At 40.7% G+C, this 21,361-nt stretch overlaps 1 protein-coding gene across 3 annotated transcripts; it reads left to right on the top strand.

Moving 5' to 3' along the window:
• Positions 1 to 330: 330 nt before the first annotated feature.
• Positions 331 to 20,185, top strand: LOC125705183 (probable E3 SUMO-protein ligase RNF212). 3 transcript variants are annotated; one of them, XM_048971622.1, is made up of 16 exons: positions 331 to 504; positions 785 to 906; positions 1,298 to 1,359; positions 1,499 to 1,573; positions 3,344 to 3,400; positions 3,811 to 3,869; positions 3,956 to 4,015; positions 4,543 to 4,595; positions 8,590 to 8,659; positions 8,793 to 8,846; positions 14,760 to 14,802; positions 15,431 to 15,485; positions 15,932 to 16,015; positions 17,304 to 17,379; positions 18,142 to 18,337; positions 19,799 to 20,185. In XM_048971622.1, the coding sequence occupies exons 2-15, from the start codon at positions 798 to 800 to the stop codon at positions 18,329 to 18,331; spliced, it is 1,047 nt and encodes a 348-aa protein (XP_048827579.1). In that variant the 5' UTR covers positions 331 to 504; positions 785 to 797; the 3' UTR covers positions 18,332 to 18,337; positions 19,799 to 20,185. The 3 variants fall into 3 exon arrangements, with proteins under 3 accessions (XP_048827579.1, XP_048827580.1, XP_048827581.1); XM_048971623.1 differs by lacking the exon at positions 8,793 to 8,846; XM_048971624.1 differs by lacking the exons at positions 8,793 to 8,846; positions 15,932 to 16,015.
• Positions 20,186 to 21,361: the final 1,176 nt, after the last annotated feature.

Below are 21,361 nucleotides of genomic sequence, written 5' to 3'. Positions count from 1 at the left end.
CTTGCCTTGTGCTCATAGCTTCTGGCATAGGCTCCAGACCCACTGTGACCCTTTATAGGACAAAGAGTTTCAGAAAATGGATGGATGCCCATACTGTAGGTGTAATTAAAATATTCAAGCATGATAATGCTTCTAGCATTTTTCATTGGATTTTTGTTTTTTGTGTTTTTTTTTTTTACAAACGCACAGGTCATTCAGTGCTTAAATAATTATTTCCACATATCATTATGATTTGTGCAATATAATATTTGTATAAGTCGCTACAGGTCGAGGTGTGGGGGTGGCGGATTGGCGCAACGTGGTCACGTGACGCGTACGGGGTAACGGAAATGGGAAAAAAAATTCGAGAGAAGTTGAGTTCGTACCTGAGCGTTAACTAGTGAAAACAAAAGCACTAAATTGTGTAATCATTCAGGCAATTTATTTATTAACGTCTATCTTCAGTGCAAAGAAAGTGTTTTGCTGAGGTTATTAGTGCTGACGCTCCGATACACGGACAGACAGGTAGAGCACGATGATCGTTAGGCTAGGTTGCTATGTCTGTAAAATCTAATAATTGTTGACCGAGATAGATAAGCAAACTGACGTGTTTTACTTGATGGTCCCACAGTGTGCCTAATAAATGGCTCATGAATATATCCAATCTCATTATTTAATTAGAAATGAACGGTAAAATAGATGGCAGATCTAGCTGCTCAATACTTTTCTAACAATTGATAAATTAGTAGATTTTTTTGTAGTTAGGTGAATGCAAAGCTGCCAAACGTGATTATTTTCTCATTAGGTGCTTCAGAAACATGCCCAGCTGGGTTTGCTGTAACTCGTGTTTCCTGCCACCCGCTGCTGACCTGAAATTGGCCATTTCCACCTGCGGCCATACTGTGTGCAGCACTTGCTTTCAGAAAGGTACACCAGCCTGTGGTCACTATAGCCACACACTATGCCACACACTATACAACAATATGACATAGTGGCAGGCACGTAGTAGGCACGTAACTCTTTTATATTGATATTAAGGTTTTTAAATAGGTTTGGCATTCTAAAGTAGCCTAAAAAATCTGGTTTTGCAGAACAGGGCACTAAACTGCACATTTAAAATGCGGTCAATTCCTTGTCACCTTAACTAAAAACAAAACCTATTGTAGAACTGGATTTAAACTTCATTTTAAATTGGCTAATAGGGCCACCCAGTGGTGGTTCAGAGGTACTTCAAAAGTGAAATCAATAAAGAGTGTTTTGGTTCATTTTTTTTTTTTTGTAAGAATTGTTTTGTTTCATAAACAGTTTTTTATTTCAGGCAAAAAAGGAGAGTGCCTGATTTGTAAAGCACAGTGTCAGGTTACTCCGCTGTCACACAAAGTAAGTGGAACACATCTGTCCTTACTGGGTAGACTTTGGAAAGTCTTGAACGTTAAGTGTTTTCTTAAGTCTGACTCTATTTCAGCTATGTGTTGGGATTTTAGAATTTCAAAATTTAGGATTGGTCTGATTTTCGCAGAGTAGCTCAGAAGTAAAGGCCCTCTTCTCAGACATCAGTGTTGTAGCAACAAATTACTTCTCTGAAATAAGCAAGGTAAGTGTGAACTTAAATGATATAAATACTTCACTGTTTTATTTGTGCTAATTAAATTTGTAATGCAACATGCCTTGCTTACCTATTGTATGATTTCCATGGGCACGGGGGTCTAAATACATAGAGATGATTAATTAGCAATTAAGTGAGACCAAGTATAATGCTGGTCAACAAAGAGTTTGTCATAGATTTGGAATTTTTAGAATTCTGCTATCAACTATAGTTTTTGTGTTGCATCATTTTTAGGATATATTAATAGTATATAATTTCTTATTAAAAATGTATGGGTATGTTAAAAATGTTCGCAAATAGAAATAAAATAATTTTATCTAAAACCTTTATTGAAGGTCACAATGTAAAGTCTGTTTTGCTACAGTTTACAAGCTGTAACACATCTGGACATGTTGAGACAGGATTCTGCTCCCTCTCTGATATGGAAAAACTATATCATGGTAATTGTGGTCCCGGTAGGATTGTTGACTTCTGTTGGACCCTTAGGAGGGATGTTCAGGAAATCAGGAGGAAATCATGCCTTTTAGACGAGTCACTTCCACCATACACATATACTGTAAAGATACAGATAGAGTAAATATTACTTGCATGTCACTTAAAATCCTTCTGTGATAAGGAAATTCTGATTAGATATTTGAATACAGCACAAAAACATAATGCAAGATGCCCCTGTTCTTATTTGGTGTGACTAGAAAGTAGAAATTGTAGACCCGTGTAATGAGCTGTTACAATCAAGGGCTGGATGAGGATTTATTTCTGTGCCTGAAACACCACGTCAATGGTCAGAATACCATACAGGGTCACTGGGATCCCTGCTTATATAAATTAGTGTGATGCCCACAAAGCCAAGACTCAGTCTGCTCTGACTTTCTGGTGTAGGATGATGGGGCAGATCGGCAGGAACACCAAACTGACCGGTTCCTGGGAAGATACAGGGATTGTAAAACCTGGGCAGGTGGAGCCTTTGAGCTATTCTGTTTGAAAACTGGGAATCTGTCGAGGAACCAGTTGTCCTGGCTTATGAAAGGGAACCTCAGAATTTTGGGGGCTCCACCTAGGTCCGAGGTCTCTGAAGAAGTAGCGGGCCCTCTCTAGGTGGCATCTCTCTCGTGCCCAGCCTGGTCAACCTTTGGCAAGCATACCACAACCTACATCGGTTGACTTCAGCATGTTGTGAAAAGGTTGATGGAAGAAAATACTGTACTTGCTTAGATTTTCATTTTTTGTAGTGAAGTTAAGATACCTGAAATCAGGTGTTCTACCTGATTTCCGGTAAGTCACTTCAGCTTTCATAATCACTGCTCCCCCTGGTGGATGGATAAATCATTGCAAGTACTTTACACACAGAGAGGTAAGGGGCGGATCATGCCGGCCCACTTATTCATTACATCATAGTGGGGGATCTCATTACAGTCAAGGTCCCACCCAGAACCCAGCAGGGGCCAGCCAAGGACCAGCCAAGGTCCCATCATGGAAACTGGGGAAAATTCAAGCGGCTACATCTGTAGTATAATATATTACTATCACATAGCCAACCAACAATCACATCATGTTTAAAATCACTTGGATCAGGTATCCTAGCTGTTCTCATGTTTACCCAAACAGTAAGTGAACCTCTTGACCTTATTGGTGTGCTGTAAGTTGCTTGTTCCACTGTCATAATGAAGATTGTGTGGCCATCCCCGTGTCAGACTTGCTTTTCCGTTATTATATATAAGTGACAAGGATGCAAGTTAAGCCTTTTCCGTCACACTCCAGGTGCTACAATTTCAGACAAGACACAGAAAAAGGCTCTTAGCGCATTACCAGAAGAGGGTATGTGGCAATATCTGCCTTATTTATATACCTTATTGTAGAAGGACAATAACTTAATGCCTCAAGTCTGCATTCAGCAGTAGTTATGGCAGCATTTTTGTACATGTATCTCTAATAATAATAATGCCATAATGTTTGCAGCTGTGTGTTTTGCTTCTTAAAGCACAAAGGTTTTGTTTTATCTTTTTGTCTTTCCAATGCTCTGTCATGCTAGTCAAAGACAATCACTCCAATGAAGTCAGCACACTGGCATTATACACTGCAGGTATAGGGCATAGAGGAGTGGTAGTTTTAATAGGACTCACAGCTGGCAGGTGCCTGGTAGAGTAGATCTGAAGCCTTATTGGATCCTAATACCCAGCTCAGTCTTGGAGAAATCTGCATACTGACTTTTTTCTGCCTGATTTTAGATTGCTAAGCTAGAGGAGCACATGTGTATGATTAAGAAAGAGATGCAAGAAATGAACAAGTAAGGAGTTATAGATAAACGCATTACTATTTCATTATACTGTAATGAGATTGACCTTGAAAGACCTACATGTGTTTTATTTTCAGAAAAATGGCTGAACAGAAGGCATATATTGCAAAGTTAGAAAATGCACTCAAACATCAAAGGTAATACTTTAACATTTGTTTAAATTATTGCTTCAAATATGCTATAATACACAGAAACATTTAACAGTAACTCAACATGCATGCAGTCCCACGCGGAGTGAAACGCGGAGTGTCCGAGTCACCAGAACAGCAGCACATGGAGAAAACATGGGGAGTAACATGTAAAACCATTGTCAGATTCAAAATCCACAAGCTTGGTGTGATTAAGTAATTATGAGGACTTAAATATCGCAGTATCAAAGCTACACAAGGGTACGTCCAAGGGAATAAAACTTTTTTTTCGTAATTGATGTCAAGTTCATTGTTAATTTTCTAAGTGATATGGTTTTGACTTTACATTGATTTTGACATAATAATTTTTAAATATTGCTGGTTAAACTGTAAATACCATGTAGAGCAGTGAAACATTTTGTCCTGTAAGTAAATCTGAACGCACATATAAGTGAGAAATCAGCGTAGCTATTTCACTCTCTGGTAAACCGTTATTATTTTCAGTTGAACTGCGAACTTCATTTTTCGCTTCACAGTGCAAAGGCAGCTGCACAGCTTCAGCAGACATCTCAGCCAGCATTAAAGAAAAGTAGGTGGAGACTGAATGTTCATCCCTCCAACTTCTAACCACCCACAGAGAGAAGCCTTTACTCTACACACACTTTTCTGCTTATTAAGTCAAACACTGTCATTTGTGGTCATGAATTTGCCGTCCTTGATTATCAGTGTGTTTATTATCAGGTCAGTCATGTTGTAGATGGTTTTTGGCTTGATTACATAATGTTAATATTTAATGTATTCATACATACAGTGCTCAGCATAAATGAGTACACCCCACTACATTTGTCAGAAAACCTTTAGTTTCCTTTCAGAATCAACATTTTCTATGAGATACTATATTACAAAATACTCTCACAAATGTGGGCCATTGATTGCAAACAAGATTTGTTGATTTGCACACACAAAAAAGTGATTTTCCTAACAAATTCACTCAAGCCCATGTTGCAAAAATGAGTACACCCCAATTATAGTCTTAGGAGAAAAGCCACACTTAAGACTACAAAATTCTAATTAACAGGCATTCAACCACAGGTGAGTCTAATGATTCATTTAAGAGGTGTCCAGCAGACAGGTGACTATAAAAGGGCATTACTTAACAAAGAAAGGCCCTTCCCATTTCATGCTGTCAGCAATGGCTCCACATGGAAGAGAAATGTCACAAAATCTGAGAAAGGCAATCATTTCTTTACACAAAAAAGGTGAGGGCTACAAGAAGATCAGCAAAGCTTTACCTATCAGTCAAAATACTGTAGCAAAAGTGATCCAAAAATTTAAGAAAGATGGAAGTGCAACGATCTTACAGCGACGTCCAGGCCGTCCACGGAAGTTAACATCTCGAGAGGAGCGTCTGCTGATGAGAAGGGTTGAAGAAAATCGCCATGCAAGTTCACTGCAGTTAGCTAAAGTAGTAGAAAGCCAAACTGGAGCGACCGTTTCCCGTGACACCATACGGCGCACACTGCAGAGGAATGGCATGCATGGGTATCGTCCACGAAGGAAGCCTCTCCTAAAGCCCATGCACAAAAAAGCACGCCTAGAATTTGCTAGGGCCCATGCGGAAAAAGATGAAGACTACTGGGACTCTATACTCTGGAGTGATGAGACAAAAATCCCTGTTTTTGGAACTACTTGTTTCAAAACTGTATGGCGTCGTAAAGGTGAGGATTTCAAAGAAAAATGCATGGTGCCTACAGTGAAGCATGGTGGTGGCAGTGTCCTTATGTGGGGCTGCATGAGTGCTGCTGGTGTTGGGGAGCTGCATTTCATTGATGGTATCATGAACTCAACAATGTACTGCTCTATACTGAAGGAGAAGATGCTGCCATCTCTCCATGTACTTGGTCGTCGTGCACTTTTCCAACACGACAATGATCCAAAACACACATCTAAAGCTACTGTTGCATTTCTGAAGAAGAACAGGGTGAAGGTGATTGAATGGCCAAGTATGTCTCCTGATCTGAACCCAATCGAACACCTGTGGGGAATTCTGAAGCGACAAGTTGAGCATCACTCTCCATCCAGCATCCAGGCTCTAAAACAGGTTATTCTTGAAGGATGGACAAAGATAGATGTTGCAATATGTCGCCAACTTGTTCATTCCATGCCTAGAAGACTTGGTGCTGTCCTTAAAAATCACGGCAGTCATACAAAATACTAGATGTAGTACTTTTTGTTGCGGGGTGTATTCATTTTTGCTTCAACCAATTTGAGTAAAACTGAAGATTTTGTGATCTAAGTTATATTATTAACCTTAATTTCATGTTATGGAGTTAAACAAGTGTTCAATAAAACTCAGCCTTGTGAAAATTTTGGAAGTTATTCTTTTGTTCATTGAGCTACTGATTACATTCGTACTTTTCAAAGGGGGTGTACTCATTTATGCTGAGCACTGTATTTAGTTTTTGTATACATACAGGTGTAGTATGATCAAATTTACACTCAGTAATATAAATAATATATATTGCTTTATCAAAATAAAGCCAAAAGTATCTTAAGGCATAGGGCGACGTTAGCGACCTTCTGACCTTCAGTGAACCTTGGCATAGATTTCGCAAGTGGCAGGTGGTCCCCAAATCTCCCATGAGCACTCAGCTGGGTTGAGATACAATGACAGGGATGGCCATGGCTTATGCTTTACATTTTTTTTCATGCTCAGAAACCTGTTCAATACCCGTCCATGAATAGTGGATGGGACATTGTCAGACTGGAAGACTGTACTCACGTCAAGACAGAAGGCTTTACCATAGATTGAAAGCGTTCTCTTGAAGTGGTTCTGTTTAAATCATGCTGGGAGGGTCTCTGACCGTAGAAGCTGAAAGAATGACCACCTCAGCCTGTGCAGCACGTCTGTTCGTGACCATAAGCACGATAATAGCTTAATTAACTCAGGGACCACTCCATTGTGGAAGTGCCTGGATTTAATGTACTTTCGTCCTTCTCTTATTCCACTATTTCCTTTTTTGGCAGGTATCTGTATTTGCCTTGAAATATTTCCTAAGCCCTAATCTCTTCATACATGAATTAAATTAATGTTACAGAGTGACTGCCGAAGTTTGGGGTCAAAAACATGTGTGTCTGATTGTTCCTGCATAAGGAACTGTGTTGGGGGGCTGCATTGTGTCTTATGTATATATTTATTCATTCATTTTTTCATTCGTTTTGTAGAATTAATCCAACCTATCAATAAATGGGCTTTGTATTTTACTACACAGGGAAATTGGACCTTTTCAGCTTTCAGTAATCCGTCAGTAATACTCCAGAGGAGAACAGTCTTTCTCTTAATTTCCAGGCAGCAGAGAATAGTCCCCTTCTTAAATTCTTCTACCATGTTAGACTAGGGGTGCCCAACTCCAGTCCTGGGGGGCCAGAGCCCCTGCACATTTTTGGGTTTCCCCCCATTTAACACACCTGATTCAACTCCTTGTGCTAATTACCACACAGCTCTTGAGCTGAATCATTTATGGTGGAACAGGGAAAGAACTAAGCTATATAGGGCTCCGGTCCCCCCAGGACTGGAGTTGGGCACCCCTGCGTTAGACTGACAGTAGGTTTTTTGTTTGGAGTTTCATTCTGTAGAGCTCACTTATGAAAAAGTGGGCTCAGGCCAGTGTAATTATGGTGATTGTATTGTCTGTAGTTGTTAGTGTGACTCCACAGCTGTGATTTAATTCCAAGTCTTTATTTCCTTGCTGAATTTTAGTGATCTTTTAGATAAGGCATTACCATGCTTCCCTCCACAGTCTGGCAAGCTCATGGCGTAAAACAATTACCAGTGTGCAACAAATTGTGATAAATTGCTGTATTTAATTCAGTCCAAGAAAAGCGAATCTATTTTCCCTTTCTCTGGGCTGTTGGAAGGCAGTGTGTTTTAGCTCCTTTCTCTGTCGATCCTGTAGGCTGTTTCTCCCCCAAACACAGTGGTTAATCACCCTAATGGCGGCAACATTCCCAGAATTCATCACCGGCCTGGTGACAGGGTGCAGGTGTAGGTAACCTGACACGGCGAGTGTCTAGCGGCTTCTGGTGATGTCTGAGCATGTGCAAGCCATGCTTGCTGTAAGCTTGCTTTGGCTCCTGAGTCCGGCCCTCGGGTACTTGGAGAACACAGGAGTAAAAGCAGTTTTACATGCGGATGAATTTTCCCGGACGGTGCTTTCATCAGCATATCCGAAGCCTCTCTTTTGGAGAACTCCTGTGGAGTGCGGAATTTATTAGAAGGAAAGAGCAGCTTCATAAACACACGTGGCGTTCATTTTGTAAATGCTCCCTAGGCAAAGCACGAAAGTGATTTCAGCTATGTTTAAGTATAAACAAGATGTGTTTTTAACATGTGTCACATTTGAATGTGTGTGTGAAGCATGTGGCCATGAGCGTATCTGTGACTGAGCGTATTTTTGCATCCTGGTGCAGGACCTGTTTGTTTTTAGAACATGTTAAAAATTCTTTTTATTCTTTTCATCATTGTACCTCAGCCTGTTGCTCATTCGCATCATGAGTTTCCACGCTGCCTTTTGTCGTTTCAGCTTCCACAGTGCTGCAGTTGCCCTATGCACCGCTGACCTCTCAGTCCCGACCGGCGCCCTCGCCCTGCTCGTGAGTAAACTGGCCAAGATGGCGAGGCCATGTTAGATCTTACAGCTTAACCTGAAGAGTGGTAATGTCTGTGAGGGATGTGGTGCAGTGTCACATCTAAAGGTATAGTCACACTGACACGAAAGATATCCAGTGCCTCCGCAGAGTCCAGCAAAAATGGGCAAGGCTGGATTGTACGTATACCGTGGTAGGTTGGGTATACTATGGTGTTTTTATTCAGCAAATGAATAGCACTACTTCTGAATTAGGGGTGGAATGGGTCACAAAATGCACGGTTGGGTGCGTGTCATGGTTTCGGGTCACAGTTTTAGGTTTGGTTTGGTTCACTTTTTTTTCTATTTTGTCAACACTCCAGAAATATCATACATCAGCAGTAGATACTCCACCGTTTTCGGTTTTTAAAATATCAGTCATTCTCAAGATCGTATCATGTAGTCCTTTAAACACTGAATGAATGAGGCGATTTGGCATTAGGCACGTCACTGTGGCAGTCTTAGGTTAATGCTGGGAGTGATTTTTATACAGTAAATGGGGAGACATTTCTGATTTCAAAGTGCTTTTCATTTATTTTGCAAAAAAGGTTTAAAACCATTTGCCTTAAATTCTTGCTCAGAACAAATAGTTATTCACTGTCAAATCTTAACTAAAAGAAGAATTTTTCTTATTCTTATTATCTGTGGTTAGCTGTGGTTCTTACAAAAAATTGTCTGAGAAACTAAAAGAGGAAAATAGCTCTTATAACTCTGACCCCTAAATTGGTGTAAAGAAAGGAACCTTGACTTTCCTATTTTTATGACCAAAATATAACCAGAGGCCATAAACATAAAATGAAGCATAAGATCAACCAGCAACACTCATTCTTTTCTCTAAAATAAGCACATCCATCCATCCATTTTCCAAGCCGCTTATCCTACTGGGTCGCGGGGGGTCCGGAGCCTATCCCGGAAGCAATGGGCACGAGGCAGGGAACAACCCAGGACGGGGGGCCAGCCCATCACAGGGCACACTCACACACCATTCACTCACACATGCACACTCACACACCATTCAAAATAAGCACATATAACAAATTTTCAATTCCATGACTGGCATTTCCTAATGGAAAGATTTTTAAAGGTTTTTTTCTTAAATTACCAGACCGTTAATATAACATGCAGCTTAAAGCAAACTAGTAAACACTGCACTGTTTCAACACAATACTGCTCTGTTCATTCTATTTTCATGTTGTTCTGGAAGAGGTCAGTTTGTTTACTGTACATTCCCTGCCAAGAGACGAGATCTACTTGCAGTGACAGTGTCTCCTGCTGTAGAGAGAACTCTCTCACTTGGTACAGATGTACCTGGGGCAGCAAGGTAGCGGTGTGCCATCTTAGCAGTGTCAGGATACTTCTGCTCGTTGCATTTCCACCATGCATGTGGATCTGCATCCACAGAAATGCAGCCTGTGGCCTTGCATGACATGACGTCTTCCTGAGTGATGCTGCACAATGGCTTAGGGGGTCTCTCCTCTGTAAAGAGCTCTGCTATGACAGACTTTTGTTTTCTGGGGAGGACGTCGCTGATGTCTCTGGTTCTGCTGCTGAGGATGAATAGCCATCTGGACTTCATTGGGTTTACTCTGTGGTATAAAAAGGCAAACAGCATAGCAGTTTTGAGAATATTAATAACAACGAAAAACTTTCACAGCAGTTTAGATTCTGAAATTGCTCTCTACTGGACAGTGGGAAAGGAAAATATTGCTAAGGCACAAATATGCTGTGTTTAAAATATCTGTATTTATCTATGTTAAATTTAATCTGCCAGGTATCAGCCCAGTTGTTAATTAAATCCAGATCCCGTTGTAGTCTCTGTGCTGCTATATCAGTATCTGCTACACCACCCACCTTGGTGTCGTTTGCAAATTTAACCAGTTTACTGTATGTATTGGTATCAATATCATTAATGTAAATTAGGAACAAGAGTGGTCCTAAAATTGAACCCTGCGGTACCCCACAGTTTTGAGCCCAAAATAGGTCATTTGTGTGATTTTTGTAGATTCAATGACTTTTTAAAAGGGGGGGGGAGGTGTGCAAGGATAGAATCATGGTAATAAAATGATAACCTCACCTTGTAGAGAAAAAACAAAACAAATAAAGACCAGTGCTGTCTTCAAAATGGCACTTGCAACTGGAGCGCACCTGAAGACTGAAGACGGCAATGTTAGGGATTGAGACGGTTATTGGTTTCACAGTAACCCATGGTACATTTCCCAACAGTAAGTATTACAGTTCAAATTTTAATTATCATTAAACCCGCGGTTGGTTGTCATACTTTGAATACTGTCCAACATCAACCAAAGTTAGCAGCAGTCTCCCATAAGCAGGCACTGCATGCAACATGGGCTTGTTTTGGGTCCGTGAGAACATGGCGGAAGACAGTTATTGCCGTCACAGATTTTTCTGACTAACAAAATGGGGATTTGTATCCTTGTCACCCTTTTCACCTCTGATGAATTTGCATCCTTGATTAATTCTGACTTAAAAACTGAACCCAGACTACCTTATAGGAAACAAGGCTTTCCTTGTGAGATGTGGTGAGACGCTTATAGTCTGTAGTCTCTGCTGAGTGGAGGAGCACGTAGCCACTCGAGCTCCCCACAAGAACCCCGTCCATTTTTACTGTCCCGTGTCAGGTCATTTAACATAAGCAGCTAAGACTTCCTGCTTTTGTGTCCAAAACGAAATGTACATTTGCTTTCATGAGGAGCCCAGAAGGCAGTACTTTTGTAAAAGCATTCCACATAAATGCCCAGCCTTGTTTGGTTTCCCATTCATTAAGGGCTGCACCTGAGCGTTTGGCTTTCTCTGGCTCTCAGAATGAGCGCTGCTGGGACTGTTGCACCGTCCCTCCAAGGTCATGGGGAACATTACTGCGTTATTATTGGAAAAACATAAAACTGTTTTTTGGAGCAGTGGCTGTTTAGTGGATAGTAGGATGGCATGTTAAATGTTAAAACTTTTATGGGGCTTCAAACTTAATTAAGTGTGACTGCTTGCATTGATTTTGGGAATAATCTGGGACCTTGCAGTGCTAATGAATCACTGAGCCAAGAGCAGCAGTCACTTTGTCCATTAACTGATTGATGCTACAAGGTCAGTTTGTTCAGCCATTTCCAGCTTTTATGGCCTTAACATGGGATCATTCCCACGTTCATTGGCTATTCTTTGTTTTCATTTTGTGAATGATCTTCTGTTTTGTGCAATGGAAATTTTGCACAGCTACTTATGGGTAAGATATTTTACTGACATGTTCACCCCGCCAAATGGCTATTTAGCATTGTTTTTGTTTCTTTTCTGGTTTGACTGGTTGCCAATTTATAACTACCATGAAGAACTAGCCAAAACGGTATACGGTTTCCCCTCTGTTTACTGAAGTGAAGTAATATCTTTAGCATTAGCATAAATTTGTACCAATATAGAGTAGCTCATTTAATTATTACTAAGTCTAGGCTAGCATTGAACATATAGGTTGCCCAGCGGCTATTTTAAATCCAGGTTTGCATACAGATTGTGTATTTATTTTTAATTTTTAAAAGGCTGTTTAATCTGATGGCTGATTGGCTGATGGTGAAGTGTGTTTACAATGAACGGCTTCATTTAGCTAATCGCTGTAGAGTTAGTTACGATATGCAGACTGTGTGAATGGAGACTTTTGTTAGCTTTGCCTACTTTTAAGGAATGGTCATTTAGTCAAATGGTCAAATGTTTTTAATGTTAGTCAAGTCCTTCTCCTTGAGTCCACATAGTGGACCCTGCATACTGTACTCTTACCAGGATAATTAATAGCAATAAAAGAGATAATGCTTAGAAAACATCTATCAGCTGAATTGATCGATCGCCATGGGACTACAGCATCCAAAAGGTTGCTTGTACCATTGCTTTATCTTCTGCTGGATCACAAAGGCATACACATTTCTTTGTATTCTGTACCATAGAATAGTAATTCCCCTGTGAGGAAATAGTCTTTTTTGTCTGTCTCATCTTGCTCTCCGTGAGACTCAGACACATAGATAGGTCAGAGAGGGTCATAGTGCAGGGTCGCCCATTGTCTAGTACCCCTGGCGTGACTGGGCTTTGCTTAAGGGCCCACAGCAGCATCGGTATGCTCGCCACGGGATTCAAACCAATTTTCCTGATGTTGTGTGAGATGGCCTTCATATTGACAAATGGAAATGCACTCATTTCCCCAACCTCCATAAAGTCCAGTGCTGGTGGTGTGTTTATCTTGGCGATTAAACCCATTTTTATGAATCAGGGGACTCAACAGAAATATGCATGTTAACGTTTATGAATCACATCAATTGTTTTAATGTTACTCATGGCATTCATTTCACAATGGTTGAGTTCCCTTTGTTTACCCTGTAGTGGCCAGTGAACATTTGCTTTCATAAGCAGATATATGAATGAAACACACTACTTGGATGGACATCAATACTGAAACCTTAAATATGGAAACATATCCTCTCCCCATACTCTTGTAAGTGGTATTTACCATATTAGACTAAGGGCTATAAATCAAACGTTTGTTTGGATTTCATACATTTTATAACACAGGATACAGTAAAATCATACCAAAAAGAGTCCTTGGTTGCCTTTATAGAGCAACCCTATAATAAAAAAATTTTTAAAGACCCTTAAGTTGGACTTCAGACTGGAAACTATTAGAGTTAGTTTATTTCTTTTGTTTCAGTAACATAATATAAAAATAAACCCAGATGGTGGTGGGAAGAAGCAAAAAGCAGGTTCTGATAAACAGTTCTGTAGAAATACCTCGGGCCCTAGGGATATGTACATGGTGAGTCTCAGCCATGGAAGTCACTTTACCCTGAATCAATGTAAAGGGGATAAAACTCTTATTGTATAATGTCAAAACGAAGCTTCATATTGTTTTGACTGTAGCCCCTGTCAGACACAAAGTGACGGTTGCAGAGCGGTGCAGGGCTTTCAGGTTGAGAACACCCGAAGCCTGAGGGGACCTTTAAGGTAGCAACCTGCGAGTGATTGCAGTGTACGGCTAAGCAGCACGTCTCTGACGTCAGTTCAGTCAGACGCTCACCCTGCCATTTGTGCTCTCTGAGTCCTGTCCAAACAAACAGGGATCTGAAGGCAGAAATGAATTTCAGCTGGCAGGAATGTATTCACCGTACTGTATATCCATGAATCGTTTTGGCTCTGGTTTCCGTATATGGGAAAGTGATACTGAAATGACCGAGATTGATCCTAGAATGAAAAAACGTGGCCTTATTTAGATTTCAAAATAAAAGTAAAAATAAACAAGATTGGGTTGTCAAGCATATTTCAGTCTAGGATTACAATATGTGTTTAAATATATACTGTATATTTCAAACATTATCCCAATATAAGCGTAAGAATTCTGCAAAAGCTTTCTACACTCGCCAGTACTCCCAACTTACTCATCCCTTTTGTCTTTTCTCATTCCCTGCCTCTATTTGATGACTCTTAAGAGTATAATATTGAGGAAGAAGGCTATGTTGTGCTTTCCCGATACACATATCAGCTGTTCCTCACATTTGTGGTCTTATCCCAATGCCTGATAGGCCAGCTTGGTAATACTAAACCAATTGCTTTCCCATGCCTACATTTTCTATGTTAGCAAACAAAGTTTCTCCAACGTGCAATTTAACTTTTTAGAATTTTGCATCCCAGGTAATCTATTCCCTTTATTATAGCTTAGTCTAAGTCAGGGGTGCCCAACTCCAGTCCTGGGGGGCCGGAGCCCTGTGTAGCTTAGTTCTTTCCCTGTTCCACCATGATTGATTCAGGTCAAGAGCTGTGTGGTAATTAGCACGTAATTAAATGAGGGGAAACCCAAAAATGTGCAGGGCTCTGGCCCCCCAGGACTGGAGTTGGGCATCCCTGATCTAAGTGAACTAGCTCTAACGTTATCAGTGTCAGCCAGGCTCCTCTGATGGCTCTGTGTTCCTTAGATCACAATATACGCTGTGTGTACCTTATGGTGTTACTCACAGCCCCACTGCCTGAGTGATTATTACAGCCGAAAGAGAATCCTGTCTTGAAAGCCTCATGTGTTCTTCCTTTAGCGCTCAGCCAATGGAGGTGGATGGCCAGGACTCATTCAGGAAGGTAAGTGCTCTCCCAAGACAAATCAAAGCAAAGGACACTTTGTGCCTAGGGATGTTTTACAGTGCGAGACATAAAAAGGACTTTTTTTGCATTTGTGTGGGACCTGGTGCTGTTTCTGTAAGGCTTTTTTCAGTGTAATTTAATTTGTGTTGAAATGAATGTGAAAAATAAAAGAAGCAGAAATGTGTTAATATTTACATTTCTATGCTACATGTATATACTCAGCATATGTACTTGTGTATATGCGGTTGTCTTTATGTTTTATAGTGTAGGATACAGTCTCTTTGGTATTGCGCTGTCTATAATTACAAATATGTAAATGCATTACAGTCACATTTGAAAGGATTCCAAGTAAAACTACTGTAGGCTTATGAAATAAAAAATGGAATTTGTCATGAAAGGCTGTTTTGCCAAGTAAAAAGTTGTCATTTATTATGTATTGTGCAGGATGGGATTTTTTGGTAATTTGGAAAAAAAAAAATCTAAATACTGTGAGAAACTGCTTCACTCTGTATGTATTAAGGAAAACAGCCCTAAGGCAGATCATCTTTGTAGAGTCTTACAGCCATGTTGTTAAGCTCCCTCTGGGTATGATGAACTAACCTGCGATCACCTCCCTTTCACACAGCCAGAGACGGCGGGCCAGTTCTCCAGGCTGTCCCTGATCGGGCCTGCTTCCTATGGTGCGTAGAACCACGGAAATGTCTGAATGCTGATCCCATTTTTTTTTCCAAGTTTAAACTTTTGAATGGTTTTGTTCTACATGTATATACATAGGTGGTTAGGGTGTATTTGAAGGAGGTATACTATATCCTTACATTTTCTGAAACGGCTGAATCCCAGCTGGGGTCGCGGGGGGGACTGGAGCCTATCCCAGGAACAATGGGCAGTAGGCGGGAACCAACCCTGGGCAGTGACCAACAAACCACAGGGCGCACACACTCACCAATCAACCCACGCAAACCCGGGGAGAGCACGCAAACTCCACACGGAAAGGACCCGGCGTCGTACCCAGGACTTTGGGGCAGCAGTGCTAATCACTGCGCCACTGTGCCGCCCTAGAGTGTGATATTTTAACTAATATACTACAATATTTTTTTATTGTGAAACTTTGTTTATTCTGCTGAAGACATGCAGGATTCAGATGAACTTTCCAGCTGGGCGATAGCAACAGCTGATGGAGCGAAGCATCTCCTGCTGGCGTGTTTGACAGGTTGTCCAGCTGGGAGACTCTGGTCAGCTTCAAACTTTCCCCTAGGGAAGAATGTTATTGTTACAAAACTCCAGGACACAATTTTCTGAGTTTTACTGTTTGTGCAGGACTGAATTAATTAACTCCAATTAATGAATTGGCCTTGTCATAAAATGGAAGGACCGACGTAGTTAGTTGGGAATTTGTGAGGCAGATACAGACGTGTGACTAAAAATGTAGTTTTTTAAGTTTTAAGCAGTATTTATATAACTGATTTTTCCAACAAAACCCTGCAGTTTTGGGAATATGTTCTAGTGTATGGTGCTATTTGTTTCTAAATAAAACAGTCTCTTAAGCACCTGAAATTTTATTGTGCCTCCAGGCCAAACTAAAAGACGTGTTCTAATGCAGTGTTGTTGAGAATCGCAGTAATTACACTGTGAGCTCAGCGTGAGACGTAGGGCCAAGGTTTCCACTCCGCTGGATAGCGGCTTTCTCAAGCGAACGTCCTTGACTTTTGCCGAAACATTAAAGCTGTTTTTTTCTTTTTATTCGGCTTCATTTTTGTGATGTTAATATTTCCCAGTGATATACATAGATGTTTGGCCATTCATTGTCGCACTCTATAATTTCAGCAAAAATTGCATTTTATGGAAACAAAAATCTATTTAATGAGGCCAAGAAACCAAGATTCTTAAAGTGTGGTCTGACCTGTTGGATAATTGACATTTTAATGAGAAGCCAGGGAATTCTTTGATCTAAAAATGTATGTTCTTAATTTAGGGAAACATGGTTTTTATACAGAATTTTCCCTCCACCTTGCCGGTGTGTCTGAGTCATTTAGGACAGCATTCCATCCAACATAATTTTGACATGATTCTCTTGCAAACAAATGTAGGGATGATTAAAATCCATCATCTTGGATTTTATAGAACATGTGGAACACCAGGCAAGTGCTCCTCAGAATGACCAAAGCTCACGGGAGCCTTGTACCTGTCAGCTATTTCAAAACTTAATGAAACATGAAGAATGTCTGATTACAGATATGGAACATATTAATTTTAAATGAATATGACTGAACACAAAGACCAGTATACCTTTGCTGAAGTCCTCTTTCAGCAGTTTTTTTTTAAAAAGGAATTTTACTTAATCTGTATGCTACAGGTTACTTTATACAGGCATTTATTCTATAGAGAATAAAGCTGTTTGAAAAGATGCAGAATATTAATGCTTCTTTTAAGATTCTTTTAAACTTGAAGGCCTTGGTTGACGTTTGGTTTGTGTGTGATATAGCTGGTCTCTTTTTTAGGTACCATCCACTGCAGGTCCTCCAGTCAGAGCTCGCTGAGGATTGGTCAACATTCAGAACGATCCACCACTGACAGGTAACCTTGCAGCTGGTGTCATAAGCACACCGAACATTGGAGCAGTACCTTATCATATGGCAGGATGTGGGTAGTTTTGTTTACTGGAATTTGGATAGACAGGATGCGTGACCACTGGCTCTTCAGATGTACATCCATCCATCCATTCACCCATCCTTTCTTCCTTCCAGCTGTAGGGGAAAATTTCAAATTCACCATATCAGCAATCACAACAAAACAGTACATCTGCAAGTGGTCGTGGTTGTATTTGCACAATCAGCCCACATACAGAGCAAAGTTATTAGGAAAGAATTTGACCAGTTTCCGTTCCTTTTTTCCCCAGTTTTCTCTTTAGCTTGGTGTTCTTAAGAGGTACATATTGAATTTGTCAGACACACATATATTAGTGGACACTATAAATCCGTGTCACATTCTGAGAGAAGATGTCATAGGATATTGCAGTGGCCGCCAGCCCAGCCCCAGTCACATTTATTTTAACCAGAGAAACACTCAAGAAGTTTCTACCAACAGACTATAGCAGTGGCGCAGGGAAAAGTGTCAAAAAGACCAGATGCATTATTTATCTACAAATCAAGGCATGAAAAGTAGTGTTTACTTGTTTGTCCTTTTGTTTTAAGCACCAGTGTCATACAAATTCTAATGGATATGAACTGATTTTAAAAGTGCTTTCCTGTATCTTCTAAGACACAACAGCCTTTAAAACACTGGCATTTTGAACTAAGATCTTCAGACATTGAATTTGGTCTTGCATCTCTTCCTCAGGACAAGCAACACTTATGAGCTCTCCGGCAGCACGCGTGGTGACCTGACGGGTCAATCACAGGCGCTGTTCTATCGCAGAGGGTCGGCCCTGGAGCTGCCTGCGTTCAAAGCCCCGCCTCTCTTGCACCATTCGTCCATGTCATCCCTGGAGCCCCACCCATTCAGCCTGGCAAGAATGCTGCCCAAGTGACAGCAGGTCAGCAATCAGAACGGCAGCATTTGGGCTGCAGGTCACCCAGAAACACGCTAGCTTTGTTGTACGTCAGGTGACTCATTTTCCCCACGATTGTTTATTACTTTCAGGTAACTAAAGCCTTGCAAGTGCTGTATGTAACATAAGCAGTAAACATAACCAGTACAGCACTGCTGGTTAACCATAGTATCTAGTCCATCTACCATTTAAACCTAAAATACTGTTGCTTAACAATATTTGATTGCCTGTTTAATTCGGCTGTAGTTTTCCCCTGTCAATTTTAGATGAATTCATCGACATTTTCACCTGCAAAATAAATGTGTTAGAGTACATTATTAGTCAGCCACCTAGTAATGTACCAGTGACTCATGGGCGTGTGCCTACATTTTAAAAGGCTGTAGCTGTGTACTACATCACAAGTCTCGAAGGAGGAGCAGCCAGCTGGTTCTGCATTTGTGCTGCTTTTCATGCTCTACATTCTATATCCTACATCTAGGGCAGTGTATCTCAAACCAGTCCTCGGGGACCCCCAGATGGGTCATGTTTTTGCTCCCTCCACTAGACAGTACACATTTTTGGTCACTGGAGAAAAATTGTGGATCCCCAAGGAATGGTTTGAGAAACACTGATCTAAGGAAGCTTTCATGTGAAATTTAGAACATTTCATTTATGGTTTTAAAAAATGAGAATGGCACCATTTCAACCAGCAGATTTCCACAGATGAGATTTTTGATTTCATGACTTGGGGGCTCAGTGGCTTAATCTTCTAACTGGTGTTTAAAGCTAAATCTTAGTTTATGAAAGTAAATTAAGACTTTGCAGTGGAAATTTAATGAGTGAGAAGAATCTATAAAAGCAACCATTAAAAACAAAAAAAATATGTGGTATGATACCAGTGAAGAAAAACCTGAAGAGCATAAAGGAGGTTCTGCAGAGCTTGGCCCCAGCTGCAGGCATTGATTATCTGGAGTGCTCAGTGAGATCAATGAAAGCTTTAAACCTGTGTGTTCTCATGAAGACCACCAGGTTGTGCTATTTAACTCTGCTTAGAAACATGTTTGCAGATTGTCATTCTCAGCCTTACGTATGCTTGCTTACACTGTAGCACTGAGCATTATGGGTAAAGACACAGCGATCTACCCTGAAGGGTCTTAACTGGGGCGTTGCAGTGGTACTCGAAACCAGGAGTAGTGCCAGAATTTCTTCCATAAAATATCTGGCTGTACAAATGAGTTTATAAGCTGCTTTTGTTAATAGCATCAGCTAAACAACAAAATAATGCATTGCGGCACTTCCCAGTGGGCCATAGTCCAAGTTTAAATACAGTCAGTTTCTTATGCAGTTCAGAGTGCTTAATGGAAAACATTAGCACATTTAAACAGGAGGTAGAATACTATCTACTAGAATACTATTATTACTATCTGATTTATGCCTCTGATGTGTGTTCTTTGTGTGTCAAAACAGATGAGAGAATCAGGCCCAGCATGCATGCAAGGCCATAGGATCCCAAGACAAGCAACCAGCAAAGGACTTTACAGGACATGACACAACGTGTGTAGAACCTGGAACTTTGTGTTGGGTTTTAAATGTTTACTTGTAGCTTGCTTGGTGCTTGTGTATCCCATTTGGTTGCAGATGAGTGGACCAGTAGCGCCTGTACTAAACAGCGATTAAAATGGAATGCATTTAGCTAAATAGCAAAGTGAATTGTTTCAACAAAGAGACGACTAGTGTTTTTGTGTACTGAGAAACCTGAGTGTGAGTTTGAGTTATGAATACACTCGTTCAGCTGCATTTCATACTGTACATTACGAAATGTCATTTGTAAGTGATAAAAAATGTTACATAAAAGTAAGGAGTGACTAGTTAGTGTTTAAAGGGAAAAAACTAAATAAACTTGACAGGAACAAAGACTTCTCAGTGATCCAACCATACAGACTTTGACCATGGGGGAATTAACAATATAACTAACCACAACATTTATTTCGACTGTTTTTCTGGGCAGTATAGTGTCAAGTAAGAAGATAAACTCTCACCGTTGAATGTGACCCATGCATGCAATTCATCCTGCTAGCCGAACCTAATTGAAACATGTAGCTCATCCAGGTACCCTAAACTAATGGAAATGCATAGGAGCTCAGCCAGCTACCCAAACCTAATCAAAACAGACAGCTATCCGGGTACCCCAACCTAATGGAAATGCATAGCTCATCCTGCTAGCCGAACCAAATTGAAAAGTGTAGCTCAACCAGCTAGCTGAACCTAATCGAAACGCTTTCAAAACCCAGCTAGCTGTGCTAAAGTAGCTGTTCTGTGCAGTAATGGACAATGCCCTCAGACGAAAATACATGTGCCATAATTCAGCAACGTATGGGATGAAGGACGGGGACGCAGTCAGTGCATGGTGGAAGCCATTACAGATCAGGCAGCAGTGCCCAGTTTCCAAGTGAGGAGCTCAGAACGTGTGTATTGCTAATCTCTGTTCAGTTACACTGTATGAGAAAACAGGAAGCATTATTTGATAGGAGAAAAATGCATCTGACTGCAGATGATTATGGAAGTCATGACCGTTTAGTAAAAACATATTGTTACTTTCATGCCATCGAGGTCAGGCTTATTTTGTTTCAGTATTACAGGCCATAGTGACGCACTTCAGCTTTTGTTCAGATTTACAAATTATATCCTGACTTAGGAAAAGTTCTTTAGAATATGAGGGAAACTAATGTTTCCTGTCAATACAAAGTGACCTTGGATTTTCCACAGGTCTGGGACGCCATTGTATCCAGACTCAATCTGGAGTTGATTTTTCAGTGGCCGTCTTCCTAACAATCTGGGTCTCTGCATCAAAGATGGCTGTGGAGAACACTTACTGTTTGAGCATTACCAGTGGAAGGACATGCAGAGCTTAATGCACACATGGAGCCACCATTGCTTCAGGGCTAAATCAACAGACTACAGCCAACTAGAGGAACTCTGTCCCACGGCTGACTCTGGGCCCCTCATACATTCAGCCCCCAGACCCTGTTT

The sequence above is a fragment of the Brienomyrus brachyistius genome, chromosome 12, assembly GCF_023856365.1.
Source record: "Brienomyrus brachyistius isolate T26 chromosome 12, BBRACH_0.4, whole genome shotgun sequence".
NCBI lineage: Eukaryota > Metazoa > Chordata > Actinopteri > Osteoglossiformes > Mormyridae > Brienomyrus > Brienomyrus brachyistius.
Note: the sequence above shows the minus strand (reverse complement) of the source record. Positions and strands in the feature narration are given on the sequence as shown.